General features: G+C 54.0%; 3 protein-coding genes across 5 annotated transcripts; 1 reads left to right on the top strand and 2 right to left on the bottom strand.

The window, feature by feature from the left end:
• Nucleotides 1-73: 73 nt before the first annotated feature.
• On the bottom strand, nucleotides 74-5,604 carry Spsb3 (splA/ryanodine receptor domain and SOCS box containing 3). Its single transcript, XM_032912889.1, is given in 7 exon segments — nucleotides 74-876; nucleotides 1,077-1,202; nucleotides 1,278-1,380; nucleotides 1,460-1,647; nucleotides 1,753-1,930; nucleotides 4,356-4,493; nucleotides 5,167-5,604. Coding segments are annotated over 7 exon segments (1,509 nt in total). The 5' UTR covers nucleotides 5,593-5,604; the 3' UTR covers nucleotides 74-526.
• Nucleotides 5,605-5,848: 244 nt separating this feature from the next.
• Nubp2 (nucleotide binding protein 2) lies at nucleotides 5,849-9,630 on the top strand. 2 transcript variants are annotated; one of them, XM_032913674.1, is made up of 7 exons: nucleotides 5,849-5,972; nucleotides 6,431-6,549; nucleotides 6,652-6,850; nucleotides 7,710-7,864; nucleotides 8,099-8,209; nucleotides 8,462-8,531; nucleotides 8,944-9,630. In XM_032913674.1, exons 1-7 carry the CDS (start codon nucleotides 5,957-5,959, stop codon nucleotides 9,087-9,089), a joined length of 816 nt encoding a protein of 271 aa, XP_032769565.1. In that variant the 5' UTR covers nucleotides 5,849-5,956; the 3' UTR covers nucleotides 9,090-9,630. The 2 variants fall into 2 exon arrangements, with proteins under 2 accessions (XP_032769565.1, XP_032769566.1); XM_032913675.1 differs by having other exon boundaries at nucleotides 5,939-5,972; nucleotides 6,635-6,850.
• Nucleotides 9,631-10,288: 658 nt separating this feature from the next.
• On the bottom strand, nucleotides 10,289-14,352 carry Igfals (insulin like growth factor binding protein acid labile subunit). Of its 2 annotated transcripts, none has more exons than XM_032913789.1 (2): nucleotides 13,444-13,560; nucleotides 10,289-12,302 (listed from the first exon to the last, which is right to left on the bottom strand). In XM_032913789.1, exons 1-2 carry the CDS (start codon nucleotides 13,457-13,459, stop codon nucleotides 10,507-10,509), a joined length of 1,812 nt encoding a protein of 603 aa, XP_032769680.1. In that variant the 5' UTR covers nucleotides 13,460-13,560; the 3' UTR covers nucleotides 10,289-10,506. The 2 variants fall into 2 exon arrangements, with proteins under 2 accessions (XP_032769680.1, XP_032769681.1); XM_032913790.1 differs by lacking the exon at nucleotides 13,444-13,560 and adding an exon at nucleotides 14,322-14,352 and having other exon boundaries at nucleotides 10,507-12,302.
• Nucleotides 14,353-22,483: the final 8,131 nt, after the last annotated feature.

Raw genomic sequence — 22,483 nt, 5'->3', positions numbered from 1 at the left:
ACTCAGAGATCCAAGCCAGGCCCTCTCAAAGCTGCTGGACAGAGACAGAAGGTAAACAACAGGCACAGGCAGCTTGGGCATTTGTGAGGACGCTTTTAATGATAGAACCTATGGGGACGAGACAGAATCCCTTCCCAGGGCACCCACTGACATCTCTGTGACAGGAGCAGGCGCTGACAACATGCAGTGCAAGTCAGGAAAACCCCACAGGCCTGTGGGTCGGGACAGCCCATCTCTTCCCTGGGATATGAGTGCACTCCACTTCGTCAGCCAGCCTCCCAGGCTTGGAATCTAGGTCCAGACGCCTGGCTGCAGCTCCCAGGACACATGGCAACTCAAAGGACAAACAGGAAGGAGTGCTGCTTCCCTACCAGCACAGGCAGTAGAATGGCTGTCACACTCCATGGCCAACAGAGAAGACTGTCCTGGCCTCAGGGAGACAGGGAAAAGCCTAGACCTCCGTTCTCCCCTCTCCTGCTGCCCTGGAAGGGCAAGAAAGAAAGGTGTCTGCATTCCCGGGGAGAAGTCAGCTTCTTCGGCAGCGCTTCCTCTGACAGGGCCTGGTCTCCCGGGAATCTCTCTCGGCGGCAGGGGCAGCTGTGCCCGGAGGGGGTGCAGGGGATGTCCAGTGGCTGCAGTTCATGCTCAGGACCCAGCCCAGCTTGTTATGCAGCACCTGCTTGAGGCCGGGTGGCAAGGGCAGGCCCTCGAGGGTGTCCCCTGAGTCTGGCCGTAACTGGCGCAGGCGGTAGCAGCACAGGTACTGCAGGGATGTGGAGCTGGCACAGGAGCGGATGACCTTCATGCTGCTCTTGGCGGCGGTGGAGCAGACCATCGGGTAGAACCTTCTGTTCTGAAGCCGGGTGGCAGCCACTCCTGGAAGGAAGACAGTCTGAGTGCCTTGCAGGTTGGCAGCCAGAGCTCCCACGATGCACCAGGTGAGCAGCTCAAGCAGTCTGAGCACAGGAGACAGACTCTGGTCTGACCTGGTAACCCCAACCTGGCTTCAGCCCTGCCCACCTTCCCTCAGGAGCCTCAAGTCAGGCTGCCTGGCCCCAGCCCAAAGGAACCCTCACCTATGCACTTCCTGTTCTTGAAAAAGGTCAGTGTCCCATGCCAGGTGTCCAAGTGTACGCCAATGATAGAGCCCTGGCCGAAGCGTGAAGAGAAGCTCGTCTTGTCGCCTTTGTGGTGGAGGAGCCCTGTAAGGAGCAGAGGCGTGAGCCTGGGAGGTCTGTGGCACTGCCAGCCCCACCCATAGCCCAGGCAACACCTACCCGTGTAGGAGAGCCCCCAGCTGTCTTCATCCCTGCCCAGCAGGCTGCAGAACGTGTGGTGGTACTTGTCCAGGTCTACGTCTGATGTCCCGATGCCCACCATCTGCAAACAGTGGGGCTGGAAAGTTAGGTGCCTAGTGACAGGGCCCATGGCACCCGCCCTCTTTTGCTCAGCCACTTACCATGTCAGTGCCATATACAGGAGAGGTCATCTTGATTTCCCAGAAGTGTTGGCCATCTCCTAGCTCCTTGGTGCCCCGAATGGCTGCCGTGCCACAGCTGTACTCCATGTGAAAGCTGACCTTTCGATTATCACAGCTCAGCAAGGTAGCTGAGGACTTGTTCAGGTCATCCCAGACCCAATCAAAATCTGTAGGATAGAAGGCCCAGACTAGGGAGGGGCAGAGCAAAGCGGAGCCTTCCAACCCAGAGAACCTGCACAGCCCTGCACACGTCCCTACGGCAAGACACTCACCCTCATCCTCCTCACCACAACGGCAGTCCTTGCCACGGTGTGCTGTGTGTAAACTGTTGCAGAAGGTAGCCTCATTCTGGCCCTCACAGTCACAGAAGGACTCTCCTGTCACAGGCACAGCACTGGGGATGGATGGTGGCAGGGAAGAGTACTCAGGGTCAGAGTCGGAGTCGCTGTGCTGGGAGGGAGGGAGGGAAGGAAGGGGCAGGTTGACCTGTTGAGGACCGCTCTCCCACTGCCAGGCTACCCAACCCTTTTCTCAGATCCACCAGGGAGAAGCCAGAACCTGGGGCTCTCCAATGCTCAGCAGAGGCAATGTGAACGCTAAGATGCCTCACCCAAAAGACAACAATGGGGGATGACTTCTCTCTCATTTGGCTGCTTAATAGATCTCTGAAACTCATTATAAACCTCTGCCCCATTTCCACACAGCGCCCACCTTCTGTCTTCTCTAGGTAGCTCATCTCCTAAACCACAGGGCTGGTGCTGTCAGCAAGGTCCACACAGCCCAAGACCTAAGCCTCAGAATGTGTGTCTCCATCCCCTGCAAGGTCACTGGAATCTAGAGGGGCAAGCATGCTTAATGAGGTCTAATGGGCTAATGCAGCTGCTTCAAGCCTCAGCTGCAGCAAACTCCTCAGATGCAGTCCTGTGGCTTGGGCTCTCGGGCCTCAGGGCCCGGTCAGGGATGTAGACAAAGCTGAGCTGGTCAGGTCCCCACTGCTGACTGACCAGTCAACTCCATTGTCTCCAGCTGCTCTGCAGGCCCTTGGAGCCCTGTATTGGTGCTAGGGTTCCCGCTGGCTGCCTTGACAGTCCCTGAACTTTTGACCTCCACCTCCTTGAGCTGCCCTGCTGTGCCCCATAGTGGTCCAGGACCCCCGCTAAAACCCTGACAACATCGTACTCCTTACATCCACCCTGCAGTTGAATCTATTTACAGCCACATGGCCATAGGGCAGGGCACTCACTGCACTTCTCTACAAGGAAGCATTCAGCCACCAAGAGGAGCTTGGACCACGTTCACCCTGTATTCTTTCTCCTCACAATACTCGGGGTCTCCACCATCCTACTCTCTGCTTCCTTTGCAAGATCACCAGCTCCTCAGGGAGGGCCCCATGTCATCTAGAGATGGAGAACCATCATGGTGCCAGTTATGAGCAGCTGAGGAAATGTCCAGCAATAGACCACTGAGCGGGGACTGAAAACCAGCATTCAATTCTGGGCCCTGTGTGCTGGAATAGGGAATATAACACCACAAGGAGCCACGCACAGGATGTTTGATTAACCAAACAGACCAGCTACTTTGCCTGGAGGAAAGGCTCCTACCTCAGAGCAGACCTTGTACCCCACTGGCAAAGATGGGATCTTCCAAAGCCAAGGCAGATCCACTGAACAAGGAGCCAATCTGCCTAGGACAGGAGGAAGGGAGGGTGCTGCTCAACCCAACCTGGGCCCAGAACACCCAGAGCTGCCTGCCACATGACTGCAAGGCAAACTCATTACATGACGGAGGACAGGCATGCATGTGTCACGGATGACTGGGAGGCAGGAACAGGCCACAGGCTGCTTCAGGTGTGTCGTCATTTGGAACTGGAGGCTTAGCTGAAAATTTGGGCTGACTCTCAAACTCAAAAGCTCCCACGAAGGGCCTAGGGCACTGCTGACCTATCAAGTCAAGTTTTCCTCACAATCTGGTGATCCCATAGGCTGCTTGAAGGGACTCTGTTTTAGAGAGCTGTGACATCAGAGTAGAGGCAGTCAATATGGGGCAGAGCCAGAATTCCAGTCCGTATCAGCAAGGCAAGCTACAGCCAGCTCCAGGAGCCGAGTCAGGTACACTAAGTAAGCTGGGTCTCTACCCTGTGCTCAGAGTCTCCAACAAAGGAAGTCTGGGGACATCTGAACTTTAAGAACTATAATAGTAAAAAAAAGAATTTGCTGATGACCCCAAGGGTGTCACATGTAGAGAACTGCCTCCTGACCACCACGTGTTCACAGCATACGTGTGCCCACACACAATAAACTGCCTCAAGTCCTACTTGTGTCACAATGTGAGGCCATTTCTGAAAATAAGAATGGCAAGGAGAGGACACACGCCTTTGATCCCAATACTTGTGAGGCAGAGGCAGGCAGATCTCTGAGTTCAAAGCCAGCCAGGGCTAAACAGAGAAACCCTGTCTCAAAACCCCCAAAAAGATCACAGATCCTACTATATCCAACACAAACATCCAGAGTGATCAAAATGGCTTAATATATGTGTGCTACTGTGCATCAAGGATAACCTTAATTTGATCACCAGATACCAGTAAAGCTGGAGGACAGAACACACACAAGGCTCCTCACATCCACCCATTCACTGTGGCACACAATAAAACACACTTGGCAGGGCTGGCGGACAGGCATTGTACAGTAACCAGCACTACCCAGGACTTTCAATCCGTGCCTCTGTCTTGAGTATCTGTGACACCTCAGGCTAAATGTTTTACCAGACCAAAGAGCCCTTCCAAGCACCATATACCAGGAGAGTTCAGTTGCCTGGCTCAGTGTCTTTTCACCCCACCCATACACTGGTTATCCCCCACCTTGCCACTGAGACCTACCTGCCCATCAGAGTCATAGCCCCAGTTAGAGTTGCCTGCCAGAGCCACAGCTCGAGCATCTGTATCTCGGCGTGCTGCACTCAGTACAAAGTGCCATGCCCTGCTACTCCGTGCACGCCGGGCCATAGTGAAGAGGACCTGGAAAAATGACAATTGTAACCTTAAAGACATGTAATGTGTCAATATCCAAACAAGGTCCAAACCCACACCCCACAACTCTGCCCCTGGCACTTCTACCTGGCAGTCTAAGCCAAAGAGCCGCCAAAAGATGGGGGACTCCAGGGCCCCAGACACTGAGCTCTGAGCTCCAGAAACTCCCACAAGTTCATACCTGGCTCCAGTATCTGAGCACCTCAATCAAGCCCAGGGTGATGGTGTGAAACACAACCCAGACACCCATGACTTTGGAGGTGCCCCAGCCCATCTCTGCATTACGTTCAGGAGCTGCCGCCCTTCAGGCATTAGACACTTAACTTGCTCCTCCTCCGCTGTCCACTTTGGCAAATGGCATCCCCAGCATCCAGTTCCTCATGCCAGAAACACAGCTGTCATCCACTCCTGACAGCCCTTCTTGTCGTTGGAGACCCACCACTTCCTGCACCACACAACTCCCTCTCACCCATCCCGCTCCGCACACTACAAACTCGGTCTTTGATACAACCTTAAACTCACGGGCTTGACGTCGTTCTTGGGACAAAAGTAAAGGCTTTGGGAGGTCTGGATCTCCTCTCCTGAGTGGACTGTCTGGGTGTAATAGTCGACTCTGTCCTAACTGCCTCCTGTCTCCTGTAGACCCACAGTACTACCCTACCTCGCCCCAGCCATCCACAAAGAAGCCTAGCAGGGCCGCGCACAGCACTCCACATCAGTTGGGTTGACTGAGCGCCGTATAAGACCACACAGTAGGAACGCAATGAATGAACCAGAGATGTCCCTGGACGTGGCCACGCTCGGTCTCCGCGGAACTGGAGGTTGCGTCCCTCGCCAGAGGCTCGCGAATCTCGCTACGGTGATGCAGTCCGTGGCCCCTGGCTCCGAGGCCCCCACCCAGACTCCCGAGCGCCACCGCCAGGGAACAACGGGTGGCCGGTTTGACCGCCCGCAAGGTCAACGCGCCGCCCGCCGGGCCTGGCCGGGCTAGGCCGGCGCGGCTCACCTGCAGCCAACGCGCTCCGCCCGGGCTGACCCACTTTCCGTTCCGGTCGCGACGCAAACAATCCCCGCCCCCGCGCTGCATTGGCCCAGCAGCCGAAGGCGGGCTCTCCGACAGCTTCGCGCGGGGGCGGGTCTCGCGAGACAGGACTGCTATCAAGAGGCTTGCACAGCCTGTCAATCCTGAACCAAAGTTCCTATTGGCCTTCGGTAGAGCGATCAAAAAAATTTCACATGACCATTGGATAAGTATGCGGAAGTGTGTCCGTGTCCGTGGCGTCATCATCAGTTGCCAGGACCGGGACCTCTCTGGATGATCTGATTGGCTAAAGGATGAGTGACTAACCTCTCAAAATGAGTAAGGGGCGGGCTCTTGTCGCCATTGGTTCAAAGGCTCCGAAAGTTTGGAGAAGAAGCGGAAGGGAGCCGCGAAAAGCAGCTGTAGCGGAATGGAGGCTGCTGCTGGTGAGCCTACGGGTCCCCGCTAAGCGTGAGGGGGTTGGGGAAGTCTGAAAGCGAACTGAGTGCAGACCCACGCCAAAGCATCCCATGTCCCCTTGTTTACTGAGTCAGTCGAGTGACGCGGATGCACATATAGGCGGTTACAGCTGCTCTGGATCCTCAGCCTCACAGTTTCCGGAGAACTGGAAGCCCTCTGTAATCTCCAGTGTGGAGTCTGTGCATTTGCGCAAGTGTCGCTTAGCTGTGGCAAGCTACTCTGTTAGCTACTCTATGTCTTTTGAAGTTAGCTGGAAGTTTGAAGAGTTATAGCAAGTGAGCATTCTCGTGTGCACTTCACGTGTGTGAAGTTGCTCCACCTCAGACAGAAGTGAGACCAAGACAGATCTGGGGCTTCTAGAAGACCTACCTGGTGCCTTTTCTTTGTCGATCTCCCGGACATGCCAACTCCTGTTTCTCACCAGAGCCTGGAAACCTGGCCGGTGTGCGACATATCATCCTTGTTCTTTCTGGAAAGGGGGGCGTTGGGAAAAGCACCATCTCCACGGAGTTGGCCCTGGCGCTGCGCCACCAGGGCAAGAAGGTGAGGCCCTGACCAGAGTTGACAACCTGTTCCATTATTGTCCTTAGTTCCCAACAAGCTTAGCAGGCTTCTCTCCACCCCTCAGCATCCTTGTCCTTGCAGGTGGGGATCCTAGATGTGGACCTGTGCGGCCCCAGCATACCACACATGCTCCATGCACAAGGCAAAGCAGTGCACCAGTGTGACAGTGGCTGGGTGCCTGTCTTTGTGGATCAGGAGCAGAGCATCTCCCTTATGTCTGTGGGCTTCCTGCTGGAAAACCCTGATGAGGCCGTGGTATGGAGAGGTCCCAAGAAACATGGTAAGAACTTAGTGAGAAGCAGTCCCCCAGCCAACTCCGGTGCCTCTTTATACCGAGGCCACTTTCCCTCCTCTCGTGCCTTTGGATAAAGCTGGAAGCCAGTCCTAGCCTCTTGGTATTGGAGTCTCTGTCCAGTTGGAATGTTTCCACTGCTCATACACGCCCACCCCTGAGGATATATACACCTCTGTGTTTCTGAGAAGCCTCCCACAGCCTCTGACAACTGTATCAGCCTCTGGATGGAGAATGTGACCTGAGGCCAAGATCGAGGGAGAAGCTCTGTTTGGCATTTGTTGTGAAGCCATCAGCCACTCCTCAGTTAGGAAGGAATCGCTCTCCTGAGATCCCCCTCCCCACCTGGCCTCCCTCAGTCCCAGGGTCTGAGGTCACACAGTGTGTAGCGGACCCAAGTGCTGAGCTTCAAGACGGTAACAGTAAACCGCCATGGATGCGGCGAGAGGCTACACACTTAGAGTTAGCTGCTCCTAGGTGTGCTGCTGAGGAGCTTCCTCGTACCGGGGCATTTGCTCTGGGTTTGAGGGCACAGAGGCCCTCAGGAGAGTCAAGGTTGCATCCTCTCCAGGGGCGGTCACGGGAGCTGGCTACATCCCTGCTAGGCGGGGCGTGGAGATAGTTGAGTACTAGCAAGTGGTAAGGCCGCTGAAACGCAAGGAATGCTCGTGGGAGCCCAGGAGCTCTGCCCCGTTATCGGTGGCCCTGGCCGCCCTATGGGACAGGTGTTCCCAGGGTCCCCTGCGAGCTGCCCAGAAGCAGTTGGTAGATCCTGGGCTGGACAAGATGGGCTGTCCATTTCCTAACTCTTTCTCAAGGGTCACTACTGGGCTTTGGGTCTTTGCAGCACTGATAAAGCAGTTTGTGTCTGACGTGGCCTGGGGGGAGCTGGACTATCTGGTTGTGGACACACCTCCAGGGACTTCTGACGAGCACATGGCCACTGTGGAAGCCCTGCGGCCCTATAAGCCCCTTGGGGCTCTTGTGGTCACCACACCACAGGTACTACTGGCATCTCTTCCAACCCTACCTGGGCATGAGAGAGAGAGAGAGAGAGAGAGAGAGAGAGAGAGAGAGAGAGAGAGAGAGAGTGTGTGTGTGTGTGAGAGTGTGTGAGTGTGTGTGTCTCCACCCTGGTTGGGCTGGGAATACACTGTAGTGGGCCATGTCCCCTGCTGGTTACTTGATTCTTGGCTGATCTGTGACTGACTGGCTCCTCCTCACTCTGACCCACAGGCTGTGTCTATTGGGGACGTGAGGCGGGAGCTGACCTTCTGTAAGAAGACTGGGCTGCAGGTGATAGGGGTCATAGAGAACATGAGCGGCTTCGCCTGCCCGCACTGCGCTGTGAGTCTTGGAAGATGGGTGGGCAGTTCAAGGTCTGAGGGAGGACAAGACAGGTGTGGCAGTCAGGGACTTTGAGAAAGTAGGTCTCTTGTCCACGGGTCCCCAGTGTCAGGTGGATAGAGAGGACACTATTACTGGGCATTCCCTGGACCACTTGTAGGTCTCACCCTGGCCATGGGCCTTACATGGGAGGGGGGGGTCATCATGGTGAAGGGGTCTACAAGCTGGACCCTCACAGCACTTGTCTTCTAGGAGTGCACCAATGTCTTCTCCAGCGGCGGTGGGGAGGAGCTGGCCCGGCTGGCTGGCGTTCCCTTTTTAGGTGAGTGTCAGAAGCAGGCCATCTGCTTCCAGGCTCCTGCATGGGTCTGGCTGCCGTGTTGGACCTCCCTTGTGTAAGAACCCAATCTGAGGTCTCTCTGGGCTGCCCAACACCCAGCCACATTTTTTGGGAGTGCATGTGTCAGGATACCAGGTTCCTACCCCTTGTCCCATATTGTTCAAGTGGGAGCTCATGGGGAGCCAAGCCTGAGGCTCTGACAGGTGAGTGGTCAGCTGACACTCCTGCCTGCTGCTGCAGGCTCTCACAGTGCACATGGGGAGATCAGGTTTCGGGGTCAGTTATCTTCTACCATGTAGGCCCTGGGTATCGAACCTGGCTTACCAGCTTGGCAGCAAGCACCATTAGCCATTGAGCCATGTTGTCAGCCCTTCCCTGGCTTTTGTTGTTGCAGGTTCTGTTCCCCTGGATCCCCAGCTTACCAGGAGCTTGGAGGAGGGGCGTGACTTTATCCAGGAATTTCCCAAAAGCACCGCATATTCTGCACTCACATCCATAGCTCAGAAAGTTCTGCACCAGATGCCTGCTCTGCGCTCCTGACAGCCTCACAGCCTTGTGGGGCTGTGTGCTCTCTTCTCAGCTGCAGGAGCATCGGGAGCTGAGGTCCTCAGGACTGTCTTGGGACCTGTAGTTTCTGGCCTGGGCAGTGGCTGGTCTGTGCGATTACATCCATGTCATTCGCAGACACCAGCTTCACCAAACTAGTCTACAGCTGCGGGAGAGCGTGGGTCCTGGTCCCTCAAGGCAGAACTAGCCTTATCCTCCAGTCTGTAGGCTTTCGTTCTGCCCTGGTCGCTTCTGCCCCCAGGTCAACAGGTTGCTCTAACAGCCACACCACACAGGAGCTGGCCCTTTCTCACCCCGACTGACCCTGAGTGCCACATGCTGTGCTGTGAGCCTTTTGTGACACAGTGTGGTTTACAGTTACATCTGGTGACTTTACAGAACTCCACTGTTAAACATATCACCCATCTTGTGAGGAACCCAGCATCCAGACAAACCCTGTCCTCAATGAGATAGCTCTTGACTCCCTACATTTCATGGTTGGAACGCGCAGTATTAGTAAAAATTTGAAGGGCCTAAAGGTGTGGTAAGGGTGTCTGTCTTGTTTTGGGGGATGGGGATTGGCACATCGTGTTTTCAGAAACCCAGGGGGTCTGTAAGCACATTACTGAGTGTTCAAGTGTGAGCAGAGGCACAGAGGCCCTCCCTCCTCCTGCCTAGAAAAGTCAGGAAGGGAAGTAGGGCCTGTTATGTTTCTCCCTGGGGCAAAGCTGAGGTCTTCAAGGGGGACTGGGGACCTGGGGAACTTTGCAAGGGGGTGATTCCTGTGGTCAGATGCAGTCCTCAACTCCCACCTGCTCCCTTCACCAACACTCACTAAAAGTAGAGGGCAGCTGTGGTGATCTCCACCCCTGTGTGCTGACGACATCTGTGAGAACCCCACTTGGCCCCAATGGGGTGCCCCAAGGGGGGTATGCCATGCCTGGAGTGGGGCTGGGGTAAGTGCCTGCAGTTCCTGGGTTGGAGAAGAGGGTCAGAGGAAGCTCAGGAGGAAATGGGTAGGGTCTGGTGCAAACGAAGTGGGACCCATGTTCTCAAAACCAGCAAGGCTCAGACTGCTCGGGCAAGAGCTAAGACGGGGACAAAGGACAGGGAGAGACCTTTCCCAAGTTCACACTCCAGGTCACAAGCTATCTTAGCATTTGCTTTAATTGTTGGCAGCAGGGAGAGCCTCTGAGCACCTCCCTCCTTTGGGCCCCTGGACACTTGGCCTGAGCCCACCCTTTCTAGGCCACATAGCTTCCAGTACAGCCTGCTTCCAGGAAGTGAGCAGCCAGGACCTGTCCCCTAGAGATGGGTAGGAATTTGAGAGCCAGCTTATTCTGGTAACAATGAGACCCCGTCCTGGCCATGAGGCAGTGTTCGGCCAGACCCGGCCAGTAAGTAGCCAGTGTCAGCAGTGCACAAAATGTGTTTCACTAACGTCTCGTAGGTCGAGGCCCGAGACGTTGGGGGGGCCAGCGCAAGTGATGTTGTTGTAGGTGTACACCGGCTGGCAGTCGTCTCCCTCACAGACAGTCTGAACAAAGCGGGGGACAACACCAGGGTTCTGCAGGGCAAAGTCTCGAAGCGCCTTGAGGGGACAGCTGCAGTCCCAGGGGTTGGCATCAAGCCACAGGCGCTCCAGGCCGGGCTGTGGCGAAAAGGTCTGTAAGGAGTTATTCCTGAGGCTGAGGTATCGAAGCCGCCCCAGAGATGAGAAAAGGCCTTCGGCCAGCGTCTCCAGGCGGTTGTGTGAGATATCCAACCAGAAGGCCCGCTGCAGAGGGCCCAGGACCTCCGCGGATAAAGTCGTCAGTTGGTTGTAGGAGAGAAGCAGGTACTCCAGGTGGCCGAGGCCCTGGAAGAGCTGGCGGGGCAGATGTGTGAGGCGGTTGGTAGTAAGATCCAGTTCCAGGAGCTCCGAAAGCCCTGCCAGGCTCTGTTCTTCGATGCTGGAGATGCTGTTGTCCCTGAGGAAGAGCCTGCGCAGCCCTGAGAGGCCAGCAAAAGTGTGCAGGCGGACGTGACCCAGGCAGCTGTGCTCTAGGTGCAGGCTGTGCAGTTTGTCCAGACCCTGAAACACCCGCTCCGGGAGGCTCCTCAGACAGTTGCCGGAGAGATTCATAACCGCCACATTGAAAAGGCCAGAGAAGGCGCCCACCCTGACCTCAGTGATCTGGTTGTCATTGAGCGTCAGCACCTCCAGCTGCCCCAGGCCCTCGAATGTCCTCTCCCCCAGCTGCCTGATTCGATTGTGGCCCAGCTGCAGTTCCTCCAGGAAGTGCAGGTCTTTGAAAGTGCGAGGCCGCAAGCTAGCGATCGCATTGTGTGCCAGGCGCAGGACGTGCAGGCCCAGCAGGCCTGGGAAGGTGTCCTCCATGAGGCCAGCCACGCGGTTGTGCGACAGGTCCAGCCAACGCAGGGCCTTCATGCCCAGAAAGGCACGAGGGGCCACGGCTGTAATGAGGTTCCGGTCCAGGTACAGCTTCTGCAGCCTGGGCAAATGTACAAAGACGTTCGCTTTGACGCTTCGGAGTGCGTTCCTGCTCAGATCCAGCTCCCGCAGCTCGCCCAAGCCACAGAAGAGCGCAGGCTGCAGGTAAGTCAGTTTGTTGCCAGCCAGCACCAGCTCGTGGAGGTTGCCCAGTCCCTGGAACACTGTGTCAGGCAGGACCACTAGACTGTTCCAACCCAGGTTGAGGTCCCAAAGGTGACTGAGGCCCTGGAACAGCCCTTCCTCCAGCCGGCCCAAGAGGTTGCTGCTCAGGCTGAGTGAAGCCAGACTCGGTGTGTGTGCGAACAAGCCCACGGCGAGGTTCCGGAGCCGGTTCCGTTCCAGGTGCAGATGGTAGAGGTTCTGCAGCCCCAGCAGTGCCTGCGGCTCCAGGCTCCTCAGCCAGCTGCCCTGCAGGTTGAGAAAGTCCAGGCTGGACAGGTTCTGGAAGGCCGCTGAGGGGATGGAAGAGAGGTTGTTGCCGTCAAGCCACAGGGCTCTGGTGCTGACTGGGATGTCATCAGGCAGGCGTGTGAGGTTCCTTGAACTGCAAAAGACGCTGAGCTCATCCGTGTAGTCATCGTGGCTGCAGGTACAGGCGACGGGGCACTGGGGGCCCTCGGCATCTGCCGACGCTCCGGGATCTGTCCCCTGCAGGTGACAGGGGCCCAGTGCCACCCAGAAAGCCAGAAGCACCACCAGGGCTGGGCCTCCTGTGGGGAGAAGGGCTTGGCAAGGAGGTGCCCAAAGGACTGTGCCCCAGGATGTGAGCCAAACCCTGGGCTTCCTTAGCCCTCAGCCATGGTAAGAGAGGGACGCCATCCCACTTTGATACCAAGCAGACACTGGTGACAGCCGGATCCTGTCCTTTGAAGCCACTTCAGTTTTCCAACCCATGGAACCAGCAAGTGGTAGTCCCCATCTTACTGCAAGGGCACAGAGGATATGTAGCTCTTTTCCATTTACCCTGGCTTTACAGGCAACCTGGGCCCTGGCCACTAGGCGGTCTGTGTCCTCTGGGGTATTCACAACAGCCAGACTGAGAAATAGAATCGAGGTGCTGGCCCAGATCTGACTGTTCCAGAATATTCTGGGATAGACCCAGGTAGCATATTCATTTGTAGTCCTCAGTGTCTGGACAGAAAATTGTGCGTTCCCTGCCTTTAGGCCCCGATAGGGGTGAAGCGAGCCTTATTTGCTCCCTAGTATGTGAAGGCTATAACCCTTGCTGGTAGAAGAGTAGGGGTCTAGAAAACCCCAGTTGTCCATCCAACCAGACGTCAAATCACACAAACCCAGCTGGCACCCCAATTCTAATCTACCTCAGGTGCATGCTGAGAGTTCCAGATCAAGTTGGGTAGGACAACAATATTCCGCACCTATGCCGTATGTGCCTGGTGTGACTGCGTATTGGTGGTTTGGAAGTGAGACTAGGTGGGGGCAGCCCTTGTGGTAGCACTCCAAAGGCAGGCAAGGAATAGGACATTTTCCTATTCACCCAGGGCCGGGCCTTTAAGAGGAATGGTAGTTAGAAGGATCGCGGGCCGTGTGCGGCAAACCATCTCGGCAGGCTGTGAGGTGGGAATGTTGAGAGCATTGAGCGCCATTTCTGCACCGTGTGCCCAGGGGTAAGGTACTTGCTGCTTCTGTCTGCCCTGCCTTCATTTGGCCCTTTCTCACAGTGCCGCCACCAAGGGGGAAAGGAAGAGAGACCCTCCGGTGCCAGAAATTGTTATAACAAGACCCAACCCAGAATTCCCACCGGCCCACCCTGAGTTAAGCGGCTTCTCCCAGTGGGCTCAGGAGAGGACCAGCCACCCTCAGTGCGAGTGGCAGGGGATAGGGGTTCCTCACCTGTCCTCAGGGCCATTGTTCCTTGTACAGAGCTGGCTGCAGGCAGGCGGTGAGCAAGGGCCGTCTACAGTACAGGCCGCTGCCCTGTGGATTTCCCCACTGCCTGTAGCTGGCAGCCCTCAGCTGGCCCTGCCCCACACTCCCGCTCCTTTAACCCTCTCGTGCTGGGCAGCTAGTCTCCACAGCAGCTCTCCTGGGTGCAGATGGAGCAAGGGAGGGGCACTTCGTCTGCCCTAAAGTCTCCCTCGGGGACTTTAAAAGTCACCCCTGCTGGGGTTGGAGTAGAGGCTTGGTGGAGTAGTCTTACAGGATTGGTGCTCAAGGTAGGTTTAGGGGACCCTGTCTCCCAATAGGTTCAGACAAGGTGAGGGGCGCTCCGGGGTTCCTGGGAATCCCCTACTCACCCCTATACTGAGCAGATAGCTGGGTCAGCGTTAAGCAGTTTTGCGGTTCCTAAGGCCTTGCTTGTACTTCTCCCATGCTGTCTAACCTGGGGTTTCTTAGGCCTGAGTGGGCCCACCATTTGTGCCTCCCAGCCCAGGGGTTTGTCCAAGGCCCAGTCTCAGCCCTCCTGTGACCTCTAGGTCAGCTGATGTCTGGCTACTGCCCCTCCTCCAGGGCCTCTTCTAGGAACACCTGGCAGGGCCACCAGCTACCTCATGTTTGCTCTACCCAGCACAGTCCTCCTAGGAAGGCTGGCTGGCAGGAAGACAGTGGGCACCCAAGCCTGGAGGGTCAGAGCCAGCTTCCACCGGCCTCCACAGGATGGAGGGCCTAACTACTTCCTTGTGCGCAAAGACCCCGGGTAAACATGCTGTCCCTGGGGGAGGCAGGAGGGCTGCATGTGGGGCCCTCAACCTGGCCCTGGCTCCACTCACCCTGCCGGAGCCACATCTCGGCTTCCTCCTCCAGGGCCTGAGAGCTGTGACCTGCTGGACACTTCAAAGCTCAGCAAACCCTGCCTTGAGCTCTGTCCCTTTGCCCTGGGATGGTGGGAATGCACACGGGAGGGGCCGGGCGAGGCAGCACTGGGTTTCAGGAAGGACAGTTTCTCAGGGGGGCTGGGGGATCTCATCGGAAGCCATCTCTAAGCACGCAGAGGAAATAGGCAGGTCTGGGGAGGTCAGGGGACTGTGGCTTCCACCATGCTGTCCCGCGTCTAGGGCATTTTCCAGGTTATTCCTCAGCCTCTTTTCTGAGAAATTATAGATCTGCGGGGAGGGAGGCTCCGCCCAGAGCCACAGAGCAGTTTACACAGCAAAAGTGCGGCCTCAGCAGGGCTCCGGGGCCAGTGGCCAGCCTCTGTTGAGGACAGGGGCCAGCAGCAGTGCCCACGAGTCCTTGTGGGTTCCTGCTGGACTAGGAGCTCTTCCTGTCCACTCCAAGCCCTGCCTTATGTGCTATGAAAACCTCGCCAGGTTTCTGAGAGTTTGCTCAGACCCGAGTCAGCCTCTGACTGCTGCAGCCACGCAGCACAGGAACAGAAGGCTCAGCCACTGAACCCCACTAATCCCCAACAACCCTGCCATTCTATCCAGCTTGATCTCCTAGTACCTTACCTGGGCCCTGTGTGTCGCCCAGAATATGCCAACAGATACAGAACACACTGCCTGTTTCTTCAGACATCATCCAAGTGAAATGCCTCCCTCTAGGACCAGGCACAGTGAAGTTGTGAATGGTGGCTTGCAAGGCCCGAAGGGCATGTGGGTGTCTCTGTGAGGGCAGCAGTTGAGCTCCCACAGGGAGGTGTATGTCTCCCCTAAGGCGTCTGTCTCTGCACGGTGCCTACTGGCAGATGCCTGCCCACTGTTCACTGGTTTCTGGGTTTCTGGTGAGGCCGATACCCCTGAAACTGTCCAGCTACCGAACACGGAGGTTTTGGATATTTATTGGTTCTTCGAGATGGGGTTTCTCTGTGTAACATCCCTGGAACTCACTTTGTAGACCAGGCTGGCCCCGAAATCACACAGATCCTCCTGCTTCTGCCTTCTGAATGCTGGGGTTAAGGGTGTGTGCCACTGCCCGCCTAACTCTTTCTCTTTTCTTTCTTTCCTCTTTTTTTTTTTTTTAAGATTTATTTATTGAATATAAGTACACTGTAGCTTTCTTCAGACACACCAGAAGAGGGCATCTGATCCCTTTACAGATGGTTGTGAGCCACCATGTGGTTGCTGGGATTTGAACTCAGGACCTCTGGAAGAGCAGTCAGTGCTCTTAACCACTGAGCCATCTCTCCAGCCCCCACCCTTTTTTTTTTTTTTTTTTGAGACAAGGTCTCAGGTTGCCCAAACTAGCCTTGAATTTCAAATATTGCAGAGGATGGCCTTAAACTCCTGCTTTTCCTGCCTCTACCTCCCAGGGGCTAGGGTCACAGCCTGCGTCACCTTGTAAAGGCTTATTTTACATTTCTGTGACAAGACCTCACTGTGTAGTCCAGACCGGGCTCAACTTCACGACGATCCTCTTGCCTCAGCCCTCAGCAAGCTGGGCTTATAGACATCGCCTCAGCCCTCAGCAAGCTGGGTTTATAGACACCCACCACACCCTGCTAACCCTTCAGTTTTTAAATGTCTTTGGGTCCCGTTTGCATTCGGACCTAAACATGTTCCCTTTAGGTACTTTTGTAATCTTTTATGTTGCTTTCCCGCGCCTGAAAGTTACCGTGCATTCCTTATCCACTTTCTCCTCTGGTTCCGGGGCTCGGTCTTAGCTCGAGATCCTTGGTCTATTTAGAGCTTTGTACAGGGTACACAGTAAGAATCAAGTTTCATAGGGGTTGGGGATTTAGCTCAGTGGTAGAGCACTTGCCTAGCAAGCACAAGGCCCTGGGTTCGGTCCCCAGCTCCAAAAAAAAAAAAGAAAAAAGAAAAAAAAAGAGAATCAAGTTTCATGAACTATACAATCTGACCGTCACTGCTTATTGATGGTGCTGTACTGTTTCAAGTATGTAGTTTTGGCCTCTATGAAAAAAATCAGGTGATCATAGCTGTGTGGACTTATGTCTGGGTCTTCATTTCTACCCCACTGATCGATGCGTCTGTTTTTACGCCAGTACCATGCTGTTATTACTGTTTTGTGATATAGCTTAAAATCAGGATGGTTCATTTCTTCACTTTGTGTGATGCGTGTATGCACACATCTGGAAGCTGTCAATTAGAACTTCTGACATTTTTTGGGACAAGATCTCAAACTGAACCTGCAGCGCACTTACTGGCTAGTCTGACTGGCCAGAAAGCCAGAGAGATGGGTGTGTGCGCACCACCGTCCCCCCGGGTGCTGCTGCTGTAGGCATGCGCTGCCGCAAACAGCCGTCACGCGGTGAGGGACGCACGCTCAGACCCTTAGGTTGCAGAGTGAGCATTTCATTGTGCATTCCCCCAGCGTGTTTTATTGGTCATTCTTATTCTTACATTTCTTCAAAGTATATTTTGCTCTTTTTAATTGGTGTGTGTGTGTGTGTGTGTGTGTGTGTGTGTGTGTGTGTGTGTCCACCAGCCTCTGCATCCCAAGTGCTGGGATTAAAGGTGTGCACCATCACTCTCAGCCTTAATTGGTTTTTTAAAAACTTTCTGAGTATTTGCCTGAACGCACGCATATGCACTAGATGCAAACCCCATGCCTTCCGAAGCCAGAAGTGAGCACTGGATCCCCGGAACCCGAGGCAGGGACAGTTGTGAGGCTCCTGTGGGTGCCTGGAAGGGAGCCAAGATCCTCTGTGACAGCGGCCAGTGCTCTGAGTCACAGGCCACCTCTCCAGCCCTGGGTTATGTTTCCTAAGACTTCACTATGGATTTCAGACATATTACCAGATGTATGTTTTTGTAAAAATTTCCTGTCTGTAACTTGTCTATTTTTTCAGAATGCCTTTTTATTGCAAGTTTCTGAATATCTGATATTCTGAAAAATACCAATTTGTTTCTCTTCTGGCTCAAGACCTGTATGTCACATCCAAGAATGCCATCTAACCTGTGAGCCTATATTTTCTACTAGTCCTTCCTCCAAATATCAGAACCTCAAAGCCCTTTAGTTCTCCAATGCACTGCGTTAATTTACATGTTATATGAGTTCACTCATGTTTCCTCTGTACGAGTCCAAGCGGTCCAGCCCATCTGTTAAGAAAACTGTTCTTGGGGGTTGGGGATTTAGCTCAGTGGTAGAGCGCTTGCCTAGGAAGCACAAGGCCCTGGGTTCGGTCCCCAGCTCTGAAAAAAAGAACCAAAAAAAAGAAAAAAGAAAACTGTTCTTGGCATCTAACAAAGGAAAATCAAATGGCCACAACCATGATGGCTTACTCTCTATTCTGCTTCAGAGCCTGGTGGCCACTCTTGTCCTGGCCCACTCCAAACGTCATGGTTGTGCTTTCTGGCTTCAGGTAGCCAGCGGTCCCAGGACCTTGTTCTTTTCCAAAGTTCTTTTGGATCATCTGGTTTCTTTGAATCGCTGTATAATTTTAAAGCCTGCTTGTTACTTTCTCAAATACATGTTAAGGATTTTCCTGGGGGCTGCACTTTATCTGTAGAGCAGTTTGTGAAGAACCAGTATCTTAGGGAGTGGTCTCATCCGTGAGCCTGGCCACCTCCCACACTGGACATGCGTATACCTTACTCTTTGATAAAATGCTTCCTTGGTATTTTATTAGTTTTGATGCTACAAAGAGAGGAACTGCTTTTAGTTTACTCTTGGATAACTAGTGTGTAGAGACACAATTAATTTAGTCTCATCTTACAACCCAAGGACTGTTAATTCCAGTGGGGAACGGTGTTCCTTAGGATTTGCTGTGTAGGGCTGCGCTGTTCGCTGACCTTCTCCTAGTTATTCATAAAACCCTGGCGAACCTTTTAATGACTCATCACAGTGCCCTGAGCCATGGCTGATTTCCCATACACCACTGACTTTGGTGCTAGCTGTACCATTCTCACAAGTTCTAGAAGGCAGAATAATAAGAGCTGTCCATCCATGTCCTGACCCCTGGCATCTGTGACCCTAACAAAGCTGAGGGAATTGATCTTGCTGAGAGTTCCCAGGCAAGGCCAAGGGAGAGGAAGAGAGATTTGGAAGGTGGCGGGGCGGCTGATAAGGACTCAGCCAGGTCTCCAGCTCTGCAGGCAGAGACAGGGGCTGTGAGCTGGAAACACAGGGTGCGTCTAAGAATCAGGACAGGCCAACGACACCTTCCTAGAGCCTTCAGGAGCGCAGCCCTCCTGACACCCATTGGGAGCCGCATCAGCTGCCGGCCTCCAAACTCGAAGATTAAACTTGTGTGCTCTGATGTCACTGGGGCTGTGGGTCCCTCACAGCCACAGGTAAAAGCACACAGGGGCAGTGTTTGCACAGCCATTCTGTAAATTCATGTTGGACTTTGCCAACATTCTTCTGAGATGGTCCCGTAGGCCTTGTTCTCCATTCACACGGCCTGCTACCCTGGCTGATGTTTAACCGTGCATTGCTGGGTGGATACACATGGCCGTGGTATAGAAGGCTGCTTTACTTGAATCCGGGTTGTGATATTAAGGATTTTTGTCTGTTTTTGTCTGTGATATCTTTCCTGGGCTTCTGTATCAGAGAAATATTCACCTGGTGACTGCATTGGGAGCAGCCCCTCCGTATTCCGAAACATCTTTGTCTGTCTGATGTCCCTGACAGGTCACACAGGTGAAGCCACGTGGCCTTTGTTCTCTGCGGAAGACGTCAGTTGGCATAGATGTGTTCCAAATCCAATTTTAAAGATGTTCTCACGCTGATGCAAGATGATGGTGAGTTTGAAACCAATCTCAGCTACAGAGAGACTCAGTGTCAATCAAATAACCCCATCACCATGTCTGTCTGGCTATGTTGCCCAAGATGGCCTCAAGCAGTCTGCGGCCTCCCGGGTGGCTGACAGGCATGAACCAACCGGGCTCACTCTTTCTTAGCCAGTTGCAGTGACTCGTGTCTTTCTAGAGATTTATCCATTTTGTTGTAGTTTCCTCCTAGAACTCCCTCACAAACCCTGGTGTCTTCCATATGAGCAAGGGTGGGTCCTTCCCCGTGACTTTTGTAATTTACGTCTTTAAGTCTGATCCACATGGGTCAGAGGTTTGGTTTTGTTTTTTCATCTCTTCAAACAACTTTTCTTCTGTTTTACGGATTTCCACTCCTTTTTGAGGGTGGGCTGTTACTGAGATAGATCTTACTCTGTAGCTCAGGTTATCCCCGAATTCACTCTGTACCCAAGGCTGGCCCCAAACCTAAGCAAAGGCTTCTTCCTCAGCCTTTGTGACTATGGGCCGTCACTGAGTTGACTTAATGCCCAGGTCACTCTGGGCATGGGCCGAGCCTTGTGCATGCTCAGTCAGTGTCTAACCCTGAGTTTTATACCCCAGCCTTTCCTTTTGATCATTCAAGTTTCATTGGTTTTCTTGGTAAGACCTGCATATGTGAGACCTTTTATTTTCTCAAATAGGTGTTTAAAGCTATAAAATTGTTAGGACTAAAAATAAAGCTAAAAGGTAGAATAATTGCCTGGGGTGTGTGAGGCTCTGGTTCAATCCCAGCGCTGCCCCCTATAATGTATATACATATAATGATATATAAATACATTATATATCAATCTATCTCCTCCCGGCACTGTGTTTGTTGTTTTGTGTTTTCCTTTTTCACTTCTTGACTCATTTAGTGTTCAGAAATGTTTATTGCGGTTCTCTAATTGTACTTGGTTAGAGGACACACTAAATACTTTAGCCTTTGCGAGTTGGCGTCTGGGACATGATCTGCCCCAGAGAATGTTCGTGGACACCTAAGTGGTGACTCCATTCAGTTGACTGACACTGACATCCCCAGTTACTGTGGCTGGGTGAGCTTTGAGCTCCAGGGGCTGGGCCCTGTCACTCCCAGTGGTCCTCAGGGGACGGCAGGAAACCAATGACACTGACAGACAGGAGGGCTGCAGAGTGCACAGGACTGCAGTCAGGGCAGTCAGAGCAAACAGGCTCTGAGAGCTGAGGAGAGCAGTGCTTCCTCTACCCCAGTGTGAATGTGTGTCTTCAGGGGAAACAAAGGCCAGGATGACAAGAAAGAATTGGATGGGCTGGCATGGGGCAGGGGTGGGGACAGCACTAGCACCTGACCTGCTCAGGGGTGGCCAGCTTTCTGTCCCTCCGAGTGAGTGTCAGAGGGAGGGGACCATCTCTGCTCTCCGACTTATGGTCTACCTGAGAGCCGCTGGCATTGGCTGGGCATAGAGGAAGACACCAGTGACTAGAAGCCCCGATCACGAGGGACAGGAATGCAGAACACTGAGTACAGGTGCCTTCCAGCTGTAGGGCATGTGACTGGGATGGGCCCGGGGCTGCAATTTAAATGGCTACTTGTGTGACTTTCACCTCAATTTAAAGTAATTTTGTTTCTGTTTTGAGACAGACGTCCCTCTATGTAGCCCTGGCTGTCCTACAACTTGCTCTGTAGACCAGGCTGGCCTTGAACTCACAGGTCTTCTGGCCCTACCTCCTAAGAGCTGGGACTAAAGTGTGTGTCACCCTCTGGGCAGCTATAAGTAGTTCATACTGGAACTCAATAACAGGTCTCATCCAGCAGCTGAAATAATGACTTAGGACCAGAAAATCTGTACAGTTCACCAGACTAAAGAACAGTTAACAGATTCAAGAGGGGGTGTGCAGCAGCGAGCGGTAGGACTGAAGACCCAGGCCTGTGGACCACGACAGCCTTCAGCTGTAGGTGCAGTACCTGCTCCACACCCCGTGCTCCCTGCTTACCAGGCCCCTCCTGGTCTGTCTTATTTCTAACTTCTGGTTAGCTTGATTTCCTTGGCAACAGTGCACTGTCACGAGGTGCATGGCTTGCCTCCAGATTCCCAACCTGTACCTCGTCCCCTGACCGTCCCGGTAGCCCTGAAGTCTTAGAACTCGCACGCCGCCACCGGTGATTCCTCCGAGCCGGCGGACCTACCTCTACCTGGAGTCAGGAGTCCTGGTGGAGCACAGTGTGCTTCCTGCTGCCCTGCTGCTCTACCTAAACCAGGGCCACGTGGTTCAGAGCCACCGCCTGTCTCTGAACCTAGACAAGCTCCTAACTCTTCTGCCCTAGGGCCTCTGCACTTCTCACCGACCCTGAAGGCTGGAGGTTTGTTTTTCCAACTAAGTTTGCTCTTGGATAGCTTTGTGCTTATATATCAGGAAATTGTATGTATGTGTACACACATGCACACATATACACAGAGACACACATACACTTTGTTTTGTTGTTTTGGTCTTTTGGGACAGGGTTTCTGTGTAGCCCTGGCTGTCCTAGGACTCACTCTGCAGACCGGGCTGGCCGTGAACTCAGAGAACTGGGATTAACCGCATGAGCCACCACAGCCGTGCATCCGTACCCCTCTCACCTCAGCCTCCTTCCCCTCCCCACCACAGCCGTGCATCCGTACCCTTCTCACCTCAGCCTCCTTCCCCTCCCACGTCCATAGCCCAGCCCCTTCCACACATCTACACAAACATGCCTTCTTAGGTGAGGCCTCCCTGGCCATTGGAGCTGCACTTTCCTATTTCCTGAGCACCGTCTCTACTCCTGCTCTCACTCTCACGTCCCCGAAAAACATGGCCTGTGTCTACTACTCACTGCTCTCCCCTGAGATCTCAGTGTCTGCTCCCCTAGGGCACCACAAAGAATGCGTGGCTGGGCTGGTCACAGACCTGCAGAGGGGGTCGGTCGCTGGAGACTCATTCCATTCCAACGGCCAGCGCTTCCTCCATCGACCACCCCACTGTGTCACGATATGGAAACTGAAGCCAGAAAGCGTGGCCGTGGTCACATGGGCAAGGTAAAGGGAGACGCACCTAACTCTGAGGTGGCCCAGCGTCTGTGTGCCAGGTCTGTGATCTCGCCAGCCGCCCCGTCTCCTTCAGTTTAGCTCTGGCTCCTGAGACAGGTCTCTCTACACAGCTGCAGCTGGGCTGGGGCTCTGTGACCAGCCTGGTCTCGAACTCAGAGATTCTCCTGCCTGCTTCCCACGTGCTGAGGTTAAAGAGTACACCACCATATCCCGCTC

The sequence above is a fragment of the Rattus rattus genome, chromosome 9 (assembly GCF_011064425.1).
Source record: "Rattus rattus isolate New Zealand chromosome 9, Rrattus_CSIRO_v1, whole genome shotgun sequence".
Taxonomy (NCBI): domain Eukaryota; kingdom Metazoa; phylum Chordata; class Mammalia; order Rodentia; family Muridae; genus Rattus; species Rattus rattus.
The sequence above is the reverse complement of the archived record's forward strand: the minus strand, read 5'-3'. Positions and strand labels throughout refer to the sequence as shown.